Here is a 14,323-nt window from a genome sequence, read left to right as displayed (position 1 = left end):
TCATGACCCCAACCTGTAGACAGGAGGAGGTAACTCTATCAAGCATTTTGACAGAATTATGCCCCTTTTTTGACTTAGAATTTACGTTAAAGTTTTTGTAATAGTTCAAATATTTTCAAAGTCCATTGACATATGGCTTTGAAACTTTGCACACTTGTTCACCATCATGACCCCAACCTGTAGACAGGAGGAGGTAACTCTATCAAGTATTTTGACAGAATTATGCCCCTTTTTCGACTTAGAATTTACGTTAAAGTTTTTGTAATAGTTCAAATATTTTCAAAAGTCCATTGACATATGGCTTTGAAACTTTGCACACTTGTTCACCATCATGACCCCAACCTGTAGACAGGAGGAGGTAACTCTATCAAGCATTTTGACAGAATTATGCCCCTTTTTCGACTTAGAATTTACGTTAAAGTTTTTGTAATAGTTCAAATATTTTCAAAGTCCATAGACATATGGCTTTGAAACTTTGCACACTTGTTCAACATCATGACCCAACCTGTAGACAGCAGGAGGTAACTCTATTAAGCATTTTGACAGAATTATGCCCCTTTTTCGACTTAGAATTTACGTTAAAGTTTTCGTAATAGTTCAAATATTTTCAAAGTCCATTGACATATGGCTTTGAAACTTTGCACACTTGTTCAACATCATGACCCCAACCTGTAAACAGGAGGAGGTAACTCTATCAAGCATTTTGACAGAATTATGCCCCTTTTTCGTCTTAGAATTTACGTTAAAGTTTTTGTAATAGTTCAAATATTTTCAAAGTCCATTGACATATGGCTTTGAAACTTTGCACACTTGTTCACCATCATGACCCCAACCTGTAAACAGGAGGAGGTAACTGTATCAGGCATTTTTTTTACTATCAAGCACTAAGAATAGTCGAGCATGCTGTCCTACCGACAGCTCTTGTTTTTATTAGTATACTAGTAGAGACTTATAAAAAAGTAATATACATTGTACAGGTAGCTGCAAGATACTATTATACCAGCTTTTCAAATTATGAAATGTTTCTTTAAATGTGAGACATATGTTAATAAATATCTGTGAAACACTGCACTTTCATTTAGACATGTGGAAAAAGTGCACTTTCATTTAAACATGGGTAACCAGATACTTCACTTATATAGCTCTGTGGTAAAACATTGGACTTTCATTTAGACATGTGAAATACTGCACTTTCATTTAGACATGGGTATCCAGATACTTCACTTATATAGCTCTGTGGTGAAACATTGGACTTTCATTTATACATGTGAAATAATGCACTTTCATTTAGACATGGGTAACCAGATACTTCACTTATGTAGTTCTGTGGTGAAACATTAGACTTTCATTTAGACATGTGAAATACTGCACTTTCATTTAGACATGGGTAACCAGATACTTCACTTATGTAGCTCTGTGGTGAAACATTGGACTTTCATTTGCACATGTGAAATACTGCACTTTCATTTAGACATGGGTATCCAGATACTTCACTTATATAGCTCTGTGGTGAAACATTAGACTTTCATTTAGACATGTGAAATACAGCACTTTCATTTAGACATGGGAACCAGATACTTCACTTGTATAACCCTGTGGTGAAACATTAGACTTTCATTTACACATGTGAAATACTGCACTTTCATTTAGACATGGGTAACCAGATACTTCACTTATGTAGTTCTGTGGTGAAACATTAGACTTTCATTTACACATGTGGAATACTGCACTTTCATTTAGACATGGGTAACCAGATACTTCACTTATGTAGCTCTGTGGTGGAACATTGGACTTTCATTTACACAATAGTCATGTGAAATACTGCACTTTCATTTAGACATGGGTAACCAGATACTTCTCTTATGTAGCTCTGTGGTGAAACCTTGGATTTTCATTTAGACATGCCTGCATTGAATAAAATAATGTATTGAGGTGGTGACTTGTTAATTTTTATGAAAATACCATGAAATTTCACTTTCACTGAAACAGTACTTTCAATGAATTGCATAATGCATAAGTTAGTACATTATTGTGAATTCAAATTAACATATTATAGACAAATTAAAAATGTTAATTTAGCAAATACATTTTGTGTACCATATTTCAAGCAAGTGCAGTGTTTTAAGGATCATTATGGCCAGCCTGTATAGCTCAATAGCTTAGAGCATGAGATTTGTAATCTCGACATTTTGGGTTCGATTCCCAGACTGGCCGACTAAATTTTGGTTACTGATGGATGAGACTTTAAATCAAAGTCCCTTGTATGAGGCTTAAACACTTGGCATGCTAAAGAACCCTGAAAGAACGCTAAAGAGCACTAAAGATTCTGGCATTATGTCAATCTTTCTGTATCTTGCACTATCCTCCAAAATATGAAATGACTAATAATCTTCTGGAGGATTTGCCCATATGGGCAAATGGTGGTGATTATAAATAAACTCAAATATACAAATAAGGATCATTGTTGTCTCTAATATTATAGATTAACACCAACAATATCAAAACACCAACAATATCAATTAAATGGAAGAAATGACTTGAATTTTTAAAGCAGCACACCTCCAGATGAGCAAATAAATATTTCAAGGAAATCAGTAATGAGAAAAATGTACTAAAATGTTAAGAAAGGTAAAAACATTCAAGATCCAAGTTATATTTTACATGTTACGTGCGGTTGATCACCATATTTCTACTGCGTTACTAATGCAGTAAGGGCTGTTTTTGCATTATGTTCACCACTTTTCTTGGATTGTAAGTGCCGATTGCTATATATATAAATTACTTTATTTGTTCACCTCTCAAATACACTTCTAAAATTTTCATGAAAATTAACATGAATCTGGAGGCCTGTTGCCTTAAAATAAATAGTGAAACATCTGTATTTAACTCAATTTTGTGAAGCTACCTTGAATAAGTTTGATTGACTTACATATAGACAAAATTAACTGAAAATGTTACCTAGATATTACACTTCCAGACACATGTTCCTCTATATTTCCAGAGACAGCTACAATCCCAGGACCCAGAATTCAACAGAAGAATACAATGGAGTGGTAATATGTTATAATTAAGCTCATTTAAATTAAAATTCATAGATACAATGTCATGCAAAGACATGATACTAAAAGTTAAGTTGGTTGAAGTTTATATGGAAATTAGATTGAAGCTTTTCATCTTAGTAAGAGTAAATCCTGTTTGAAATGTTGAATTGTTCTTAGACATAATATACATGGAGTAGTATTTTGATGGTTCTTCCTAACTATGTGCTTGTATCTAAGTTAACAAAAAAGTGACAAGTTTGTCCTTTACCAATTATATTAACACTGCTGATGTGAACAAATCAGCCGAAAGTTCTTGTTTTCAGAAAAATATGATTATTTAAAAGTAATCTGAAAGCAAATTAAAGTTTCTCATTTACTGTTGAATTTTTTCTACTACATTACATGTATAAAAAAGGTTATTATATGAGATACTTGTATAATCTGTGAAGAAATAAGTCTACTTAATTCTTAGGCAAGTATTTACAAAGTTTCTACACAAATAGCTAGGGGTTTAAATTATTGCTTTATATTATTAAACAACTACAGTCAAACCTGTGGTAGTTCTATCATGACCACATTGGAAAAAGAACTATAATAAGGAATTTTGACAATTTTTTGTTTTGTTTTTGTTTTGGGTTTTATGTCACATCGACACAGTATAGGTCATATTGCGATGTTCCAGCTTTACTGGTGGAGGAAGACCTCAGGTGCCCTTCCGTGCATTATTTCAGGCACGAACGGGTACCTGAGTAGAACCACCGACGTTCCGTAAGCTAGCTGGATAGCTTCCTCACATGAAAGAATCCAATGTCCCTGTCGGGATTCGAACCCACAGTGGTGAGGGGCAAGTGGTTTGAAGTCAACGACCTTAACCACTCGGCCACGAACGCCCCATGAATTTTGACAATTATTGGGACTATTTTATATTTTGCATTTGAATAATCATTGTTTGCTTTTCATTTTGAACAACTGTGATAAAAGACTACATTTTTCTATTCACAAAGTTTTTCTTTTAATTAGAAGTATTTGTTTTCATAAATTTATAGAGAGACACAGATATGATCCAGCAAACGCTGTGTACCGTCACCCTGAATTCCAGACGTTTGAGGCACGCCTGGGGTCTTTCACTAATTGGCCACCACATATGATACAGACCCCTCATCAATTAGCAGAGGCTGGACTTTATCACACAGGTGAAATATCTAAACTAAACATTCTTGTAAATTTGTCATCAGAACGCTCTTACAGGACTGAATAAACATGATAAAACAAGCATCTTTACAAAGTTAATAAATTGTGGTTTATTGAAAGCTGCATTCAGCTATTATTTTCTGTTGGAAAAACAATTCTGTGTTGTTTCAAACTAAGTTTTTTCTGTAATTTTTTCTTCAAAACAGCTCCCCGAGATCTATTTATAACATGTCAGTGATAACTGAGATGTTTGTTTCTAAAAATAAAATATTGGGAACTGAATCGTCTGATGTATTATATAAAGAGGTCACTTGTTTATTTTTCAGATTATTGTTTTTAACTTTAATTGATGTTTATTTAAAACATCATTTAATTCCAAACATCATTATGAATTCAAAGGTAATTTTAAAATAGACTTTGTAGTTAGTACTTAAATATATGGTACATCACTTAGTTAAATATATTATTTTTCCTGTAATAGGACATGAAGACCGAGTACGTTGTTTCGCCTGTGATGGCGGACTACAACACTGGGATCCAGAAGATGATCCATGGACCGAACACTGTCGATGGTTTCCAGCTTGTCCCTTTGCCAGAACCCAGAAAGGCGATGATTTCATCGCAGCCATTCAGGCAGCCATCGCCATGGAAAATCAGGTATTTTATGAGAAGAAAACTAATTGTAAATTTACAAATGTACTTTAATGTAAAACAGGTTAATATTAACTTTAAATAAGTAATCTTTATCACTAATTTCAATTTAAGCCTTAACCTGATGGACCTGGAAGTGATTAGTTCTTGCCACCCCTGTAGAACCAGGCCAGTCTGCAAATCTGTGTAGTTTAAGTGACTATGCTTTATACTGTTGATTAAGGTCAATTAATTACAGTCAGATATCAAAATCCCTTAAACTTTAAGTCCAAATTCCAAGCAGGCCAAGTCCATTAATAAGAAATTCAGCAAATTTAGGATGAACTATATTATGAGGTTATATAAAGGTTATTTAAAAGGTGTATACTTGCATTATTTTGTAAGTTAATTGAATTATCATTTTATTAATTCATTTATTTATTTATTCATTTTTTATTTTTTTAAGAAGTTTACTATGCAAATCAAATCTTTACAAATTAGTGACGCATGTATATAGTGCAGAAAATGTCCCTGGCTTTGGTCAATTTGTTACATTTGACATATATAAAGAATTATCAAGTATGTTAAGAAGAAAATTAATGCATGCTATAATTATCATCTGTTCTGAAACTTACAGCAAAAATGCTTACATATTTGGTATGTAGCATTTATTTAGTAGGTATTCATGAAAGTTACATAAATCATAGATATTGAGAAAAAGCCTGGAAAAGGGTGTGTCTGAATAGTTAACGCATCAGACTAGTAATTGAGGATTGCTGGCCGTGTGGGTTCAAACCCCGTGGGAGGCAAGCTGTTGTGAGCAAGAAACTTTACAACTGGGTGGTTCAAGGAATGGATTTGAAAGTGTTTCAATAAGCTATAGCTTTCAACACAATCAAACTTAAACTAAAGTTCTACCATTTGTAACTGTTATTATTTTTCTCTGTTTTCTGAGTAAAGTGCATGATCTTTGAACATTGAATATTGAATATTTGACAGTGAACATTTAACAGTGAACATTAATAACATTGTATTTATCCTCCAGCTTAGCTCTGTAGTATCCAATTAATAAATCTATGGGAGGCTGGATTGATCCTCAGTTGAGGCAAAATTTTCTTGCACATTAATTGTAATTGTTATTTGAGCCGTGCCACGACAAAACCAACATAATGGGTTTGTGACCAGCATGGATCCAGACCAGCCTGCACATCCGCGCAGTCTGATCAGGATCCATGCTGTTCTCTTACCAACCCTATTACAAGTAGAGAAACTGATAGCGAACAGCATGGATCCTGATCAGACTGCGCGGATGCGCAGGTTGGTCTGGATCCATGCTGGTCGCAAACGCACTTTGTTGGTTTTGTCATGACATGGCTCATTTGTCTCTCACTGCTGATTCTGAAATCATGTGAGACTATAAGTTGATCACTTGCAGAGATACTTGTAATAACAGGTTATTTCTCCAGTATAGTCAGTTAGGTGGATCAACTGCCAGGATATGATAATACATGCATAATATATCTTAAAATTGGCCTAAAAAACAATGCAAAAAACACAAATACAATTGTATTCCAACGTTCATATATTTACAGATGAATGATAAGTTTCTATTTTTAATACATGGACATACATATACTTAACTACATTTGTATCTTCAGTAAAGCTTTGATATTTACAATAATAATTTTATCATAATTAAATAGGAGAATATTACTGGAAATGGTATTTCGGCTACTCTAGAGCGAATGGAAATACGAGATCCGGAATTACAAGCTGCAATAAATGAACTTAAAGATGCTTGTAAAGAAATGGGATACCCAACTGAAGAAATCGATGAAGCTATCAAGGAATTACGGGAGAGAGGTAACTCTATTTTTTATAAATAGTAGGTACAGCACAACTGCTACAAAACGACCCTCTGTATAGTAATTACCTCTGTAGAGCAATTACTTCTTTACAACAACAGTTTCATTTATTCTGAAAGTGAGACATGACAATATATATTTAACCTCTCTTGAGCAACACCTCACACTCAGCAACAACTTAAAAAATTATTCCAAGGGTTGTTACTCTGTAGAGGTTAAACAGTATTATATACATACATTTATTTTACATGCTTAACCCTAATATTTGATACTTGTAATATAAACCATCTTTTGGACGTTCTAATTGTTAGTTGAATGGATTACAATGTATATAGGCTAGCTTCCTAGAATAGTCTTGAAGGTGTTGGGGTGTCTTTATAAAGTTTATATAGACTTGGCAGCTTAGGAGTTTACAGTAAGTTCTTGTGTTAACAAGCTATATACCTAACCACCTACATGACCTAGCTACTTTTGAGTATTTTGTTTTTCATTTTTGTCTTCCTGATACTTCTATACTTGTCTACTTTGATAAATTACTTTATCTTCTTTGAAACAAAATGAAACCCCTGCAATATCTTGTCTAACTACAAGCACCTTCAGGCTTGTCTGACACTAGACTGTTGTAAGTGGCTTTTCATTAAAGGGACTCCACAGAAGTTTTTTTACATGATAGCACTGGTGATAATTTTCAAAGATTTATGTTCCATTTGATGTAGTTCTAGATCAAAAACTTGTGTTTAAAATTTCCGATTATTTGCTCACCATGTTTTTCTAAAATAATTATTTCAATTGTGAAAAATGACTCAATATTGAAAAGCATGAAACGCTGTTCAATAAAATCATTAAGAATAGTTCAAAACTCTATGTGATTTTTAGTTTATCTCTGAATATTTCTTCTTAATTATCCTTTTCATATCTTTAAATGCCCAAGTTGTGGCATTATGTAAGAAATTAAAATTGTAATGTTTTTAGGCTTTTAGGTGTCAATGGAGTTTCTTTAATGATGTCATCTCTCAAAGTGTTAATGTAAAAATAAGCACAGGTTAAATCCAAATGTTATAGAGTGGTTAACACATCAGACTAGTAATCTAAGGATTGCTGGGACCATTCTGTCCTTCAGCAAGAAATTTTACACTCATTGCTAAGTACTGATTAGTTCAAGGAAAGAATTCAAGAGTGTTTCAAATAGCTTATAGCTTCCTACACCATCAAACTAAAATAGATTCATATAAACTACATATTATAGATTGAACAAGGCAGTTATAGATTAAAGCACTGAACAAGATAATTAATGAAGGCGATAGGTAATATTTGTAGTCACTGCACTGTCAGTATGGTTTAGCTTGACTGTTTCATGAAAAATGGGACTGTCTTGTTTATTCGAATGTGCTAAAGTGTTGTATGTGCAAATATTACCTTTTGGCAATCACTAAAATTAAAGAGTTATATGTGCAAGTCTTACCATTTGGCAATCAGTAAAATATAAGTTTTGTATGTGTAAGTATTACATTTTGGCGATCAACTAAAATTCAAGTGTTATATGTGCAAGTATTACCTTTTGGCAATCACTAAAATTATTCCATTGAAAAGTGACAGTCATGAACATAGATGCTATTGTTATTCCAGGAACAAGAAAACCTACAGTTGAGGAGATAATTGATGTAATTGAAGTAATTAAAAGAAGGAAAACTCAAAATGAAGTTTTACAGGCTGTAGCAAATGGTAAATTATGAGTTATTTATATCATAATTATCATTTATTTTTCTGTTTAAATCTATGGTTTTGTTCATTACATTAATTTTGTCTTCAGAAATATTAAGAATTCTTTACTAGTTTTAATTAAAAGATGTAGGCATATAGAATTAAGAATATTGGTTAAAGATATTAATAATATCTAAATAAAATTATCATTTTGATTGAAAATGTAAGAACATTAACTGAAGAAAGTATAGATGTAAGGATATTAAAGGCTCAATAAGTCTAAAAAACTTTTCATCTTTCAAAAGGTTTTTAAAAGCTTTTTGTACTCTTATAGTTTCCAGAGAGATGCACAAAATTTAGCAATCTTTTGCTTCTTTTGCATTTTTGCAGTCATTTCATATATTAGTATAATGATTTAGTTCTTTTTAGAACAATAGTGATTCTATTGGACACAGCTGCAAAACCTTTATCAGACTTGGCTAGCCCCTCATCCAATATACAGTACGCTCAGCGCGGCTTTTTCAAAACCCGCGTGACCCCGCGGATGAGGTTTACCGCGGACGAAAATTTGCTCAGATATTGTCCGCGTGACCCCGCGGACAGAAAATTTTCACCACCGCGGACATAAATCGGCGACTGAAACCGTTTCCCCCGCGGAACGCAGTGGTAAATTGCGGAGGAACGCGGCGGTCAAACACCGGTCAACGCGGTGGAAACCTTAAATTTTAAAAATTAATTACTGTATTTAAACATCAGTATACGTACGTACTGTAACATGTACTGTACATATAACTATATGTAAAATTTGTTTATTTGTTTTCTTTTTTGTTGTAATAAAAGTAAATGTACAAATGCAGTGTATTTCTTGTTCTTCTTCTTGTTATTGTGTTGGGTAATGTATAATATGTATTCGACATCAAGATAAATCATTGTCGTCGCAACTTCATGGTAGTGAGAAACTTGAAGTCAAATAATGAAAAATTCGGCATATGACATTTATGAAAAAGATCCTAAAACAATTTATATGCCAGCTTTTGTTTCTTATTTAAAAACTTTGAAAACGTAACCCTCAACAACTTATTCAGGCAATATTCCAGAACGTCTCTTTCAATTGTCAGATGCGTTTTACTGTTTCTGTTTATTTGCATGTTGATCATAAAGTCTTATATTTTATTTGGAACATTAAAAGAAAGCTTTTATTTCACCAAAATATACATTAAATGATATTCTTGATTTATCTAATTACAGGTGTGAGCGTAATGTATATGTTTTGAAGTTTGTATCAACTGTTGAAGTTTATTTTCATTTTTGTTTTAGTAGTTTGTTTGTTTGTTCTTTTTTTATTATTTTATAGATTTTTTTGCAGAATTTTGTTAAACTTGACGTTATACTTTTTGTTATTTTATTATGAACAGTATGCATGTACATACATGTATATAAGGCAAACTTGTAAGCACATGGCACAAGTCTACCCGTTTTTAAAGAATATAATTGCATACAAATAAAATCTTATAGATGGTTTAAATATCTTTTTCTTTCATTTCTAATATATGTACATGTATTTTATTTATGTCTTGTCTTGTATTCACACTCATCGACCTCTTACAGGACATGTACTGTAGCGTCAGTCATCATTGAGAAATCAGCACAAATGTCCTTTTTTTACTAAGTATCATATTAAAGGCTCCCATATAGTTTAACAGCAATAATACTTTGAGAACCACAAGGAATGAAAAAGTAAAGATGACAGTGATAAATGACGATTTCAGTTGTAAAAATATTGGTATGTGGACGAATAGTTTTGTGGACGTTTATAACAAAAATATTAAAAACAACAACAAAAACAGGTACAGCTATAACTATTTTTATTTAAAATACCGTTCAAATAATTTAACGTATAATAACATTTAAGGAGACGATTGTGGTCAATTTTCAAGTCATTGTGTAAAAAAGATGACGTTAAAAAATAATAAAACGTCTATTATTTTTGGAGGTTAATTTATACTGACCAACTGACCATGGCGTTCCCCCGCGGGAAACGGGTGACTGATTTTATCGATGAATGAAGAAGGGTCGTCAGAATTTTGTCCGCGGTGGAAACAACTGAACACCGGGGATCGCGGGGAATTAGGCTTCTCATCGCGGACGAGCCCCCGCGTTTGTCCGCGATAAAAAAAAAACCGTCCGCGGTGGTATCGCGGAAAAAGCAAAACCCGCGGTGAGCGTACTGTAGGTTTGACAGCTGTGTACTTGTCTAATACAATTCAGTATTGTACTCAACAATATATAATAACCTCTTACTTTTTACTGAAAAAATGTTATAAAATTGACACAAAATACAGATTAGTTGTGATAAAAATTTACATTATACTTACAGAGACACCTGCCGAAGAAAATCAGCGTCTAAAGAAGATCATACTTTGTATGGAATGTGGTCAGAACGAGACAAATTGTCTCTTCCTACCATGTACTCACCATCGTTTATGCATGGAGTGTGCAGCACCGCTGTCGAAATGTATAGTATGTGATAAAAATATCCGTCAGAAGATTCGAACCTTCATGGCGTAAAGATACCAATTAAGATGATATCAGAGTTTCTGTAACTTAGATTGGGCCGACATATAATATAATCGTCTACTAATACATGTACATCATTGCTTCTTCAGCACACTGGTTTATGAGCACATTTTTCATGGATGATTGATTCTCGTAAACATTTTCTACAGTTCCAAAGTGATTTATCTGATCAAAGAGGAATTATTTACACCTGTGTTTGTTTTAATCTCTTCAAAAATGAAGACTCTTCGATGAAAACAATTCTACATAAATCTTTTCATCTTCAAGACGGAGTGTTGAAGAATGATGAGCTGTCCTGAATTATATTGATGAGGAGCAGACATTTTCTATCTCAGTATGTGCGGTGTACTTGGTGTTACAAGTAGCTATATTTAGAAACATTTTTTTCAGAGCAAGTTGTCAACTGCACTATTATGTTTGACTTTTTAACAGTATGCTCATCTAGATAACATTCATGAATTGCTTGAAAAGTTCAGTATGGTTTTTTATGTCATTTTTCAACCAATCAAAAAGTGTTACTTTCAATTTTGAAATTCCCCATGGTAACAGAATAACTTTTGATCTTATAGGCATTTTATAATGTTGTAATAAGAGAGGTGCTTACCGCATGATGAAAATATCGCTGTATGTAAAATAATTTGTTAAAAAAGGCAGCAAAAATGTAAATGAAGTGGTATTTTTACTTTTAACTTCAATGCTGTACAAAAAACTTTGATAATTCTAAATTGAATTGTAGTTACATATTTTGATAATGAAAATGTATGTTATTGAATTAGGTCTATATGAGTATACATGTATAAGGTAAATGTAGAGCTGTCCTGTACACCTTATTGTTGGTGTCCAGATTTCAGATCAAAGTTTTTTTCACTATAATTATGATATTATGTACAAGAAAGTCTTTCTTGCTTATTAATGAAACCATTTACTTCAAACATGAACTTGTGGTATTTTATTGTCACCTTCATTCATATGACTAGGTTTAATAACCATTGTGCCTATATTTCAAGAGTTATCTTTCCTTTTAACTTTAATGTAAATTTGTATTATCCATCTTTAGTATTGAAGGGAATTACTTTTAAAAAAATAAATATTTTTTTTCATTATTAACATTGAATGTCTCAATATTCATTATTCTGGCATTTCAAGAGTTTCTTCCCCTTTTACTTTGAATTTCATGTAAAGTGTTGCATGCTATATTTTTTATCTCTGAAATTTCCTACTTCAAACTTTAGTCATTCTTTATTATCTATCAACTAAAATTTGACAAGCTTCTGTATTTCTTGCCTCTATATTTCAAGAATTATCTCCCATTTTGACCTTTAATTTTCTGATACATGCACGCACATGTTTGTGTTTTATGTTTGTGTTTTCTTTCTTTAAAACTTGAATAAATTTCTTCAAACTTGAAATTATTTAATTATACCATTATTTAAAGAAAAATCATCCTGTTGAACTTAATTTTCTTGTTTACAACCCATGAAGCCCTCTCTTTTTGAATGTACAAACTTTAATTGAAGACAAAATTGTTCCTGATCAATGACATAACATATGACAAGATTAACTCTGGCATCTTTATTGAAAGAAATATCCCCCTTTTTTAATTCAAAATTAGAATGAGTTAATTGCATGTGACAATGTTCAAAACATTGAATATGTTTTTTAAACCTGATTCCTGGCACTTAGAAATTTAAGACCTACCTGATTCTAATTAAGTAATCTATATTAAGATATTTATGTTTCACACATCACTGATTTTTTTTCTTGGTGATGCCTTATTGTATTATCCAGTATTCAAATAGTCGGGTGTGCTGTCTGTCTGTCTGTCTGTCTTTGTGATAGATATTAAAGGATATAAAGTTATAACTTGGGACGTGTATTATGAAAATACCAAAAATTATTAATTATACTGGAATGTTTATATTTTATTTAGATATTATAGTGTTTTACAATCAGATATCTCTGTTACTTTTTATTGAATGTTAAAATGAATCCTGCAGTGTTGATTTTTTTACATTAAATATCAATATTATTTTAGAAATGATACAAAATATTCAACTTCTATCAGTGATTTTTCTCGCTTAATTGGGAAGAGGCCTTAGCCTCTTGATTTTGGGAAAAATTATTGCTAAAATTGCTGATTTGGGAAGAAAAAAGCAGGTTTAAGTCCAGATTTTTGGGAAAACTGCAAGATTTTAAAGAAATTTTCTATTGGGAAGAAGCTTTTTTTCGGAGTCTGATTTATAAGTAGGAAAGTCACTGTCAATTTAAGTACTATTAATTACTATTTCGCTTATGTGCCTTTTCGTTTATCAGAAATTCTCAAACATTACTATATTGTATTTATATATGACTTATCAAATTGAAGATACAAACATATTTTCTACTACTACTAATTACATTATAACAGACAGCTTGAATTTAGCTTTATACCCTTTAGAAATAAAAGGAATATCTGTTATGACTAAAATATGGGGAATGATAGGGTTTCTGTAAAATCTGTAAAACTGAGTTATAAAAAGGATTTTATTGTCTAAAAAAATGAACTTGTTATATGTGTGGTGAACTGAAACAGAAGCTGACACATGCAAGTTAATTTGTGGGCAAATAATTAAAAATTAAAACGTTTTTTTCTGAAAAGAAAAGACATAAGTGGGCCATAATTTGGGCGCCTCCCCGTGGTTTGGCCCGGATGTAATTTGACACATAGAAATTAAGTACATAGAAATATGTGTACATCTATTTGTTTATATTTTCCATACGTATACATGTAATGTACACTTACTAAAATTTGTTGTACACTTATTTTTTAAATAATGTACATTTACTGAAATATGTGTACACTTTTTTTTCTTATATAATCTGCACTTAATAAGTGTCAATATACAACAAAAAGCTCATATGAGTATATGTGTTAAATAACGTAACATACATTTTCATTGTCTGATATATCACTTTTTCTGCATGTGAAACTGTTTGGTTATTTTATACTTAACATTATTTCTTCACTGAAATGTTCATAGATTATTTACTATAATACATGTATAGATTCAAAACCTACATGTATTTGTTACGTAGTCTCCGGTTGCACATTGGAAATCCATATGTTTGTTATTTCGTATGTTCTTTATAAAATAAAGGGACTGGTAAATATGATGACAAAAAATCTGATACTGTTGCATGTACAAACATGTTATTTTCATACTTCCATGTTGAACTTTAAGAATGTCACCTATGATTAGACATATATGGAATATTTAAAACACATATAATAATCGTTTTGTGATAAAATAATAATTTAATTACATTTGTACTATTGTA

The 14,323-nt window shown here is 31.9% G+C and overlaps 1 protein-coding gene across 3 annotated transcripts in view; it reads left to right on the top strand.

Moving 5' to 3' along the window:
* Positions 1-14,233, top strand: part of LOC132746817 (baculoviral IAP repeat-containing protein 7-B-like) — a 72,369-nt gene extending 58,136 nt beyond the window's left edge. For all 3 annotated transcript variants that reach the window (XM_060736077.1, XM_060736079.1, XM_060736078.1), the window contains exons 4-9: positions 3,002-3,053; positions 4,088-4,234; positions 4,714-4,889; positions 6,566-6,725; positions 8,354-8,449; positions 10,806-14,233. In XM_060736077.1, the coding sequence (XP_060592060.1) occupies positions 3,002-3,053; positions 4,088-4,234; positions 4,714-4,889; positions 6,566-6,725; positions 8,354-8,449; positions 10,806-10,996 (822 nt within the window). In that variant the 3' untranslated portion in view covers positions 10,997-14,233. The remainder of the gene's footprint in view (positions 1-3,001; positions 3,054-4,087; positions 4,235-4,713; positions 4,890-6,565; positions 6,726-8,353; positions 8,450-10,805) is intronic.
* The last annotated feature ends 90 nt before the right edge of the window (positions 14,234-14,323 follow it).

The sequence above is a fragment of the Ruditapes philippinarum genome, unplaced genomic scaffold (assembly GCF_026571515.1).
Source record: "Ruditapes philippinarum isolate M1 unplaced genomic scaffold, ASM2657151v2 ctg1392_1_1_1_1, whole genome shotgun sequence".
Classification (NCBI taxonomy): Eukaryota; Metazoa; Mollusca; class Bivalvia; order Venerida; family Veneridae; genus Ruditapes; species Ruditapes philippinarum.
This window is presented reverse-complemented; position numbering and strand designations above follow the sequence as displayed.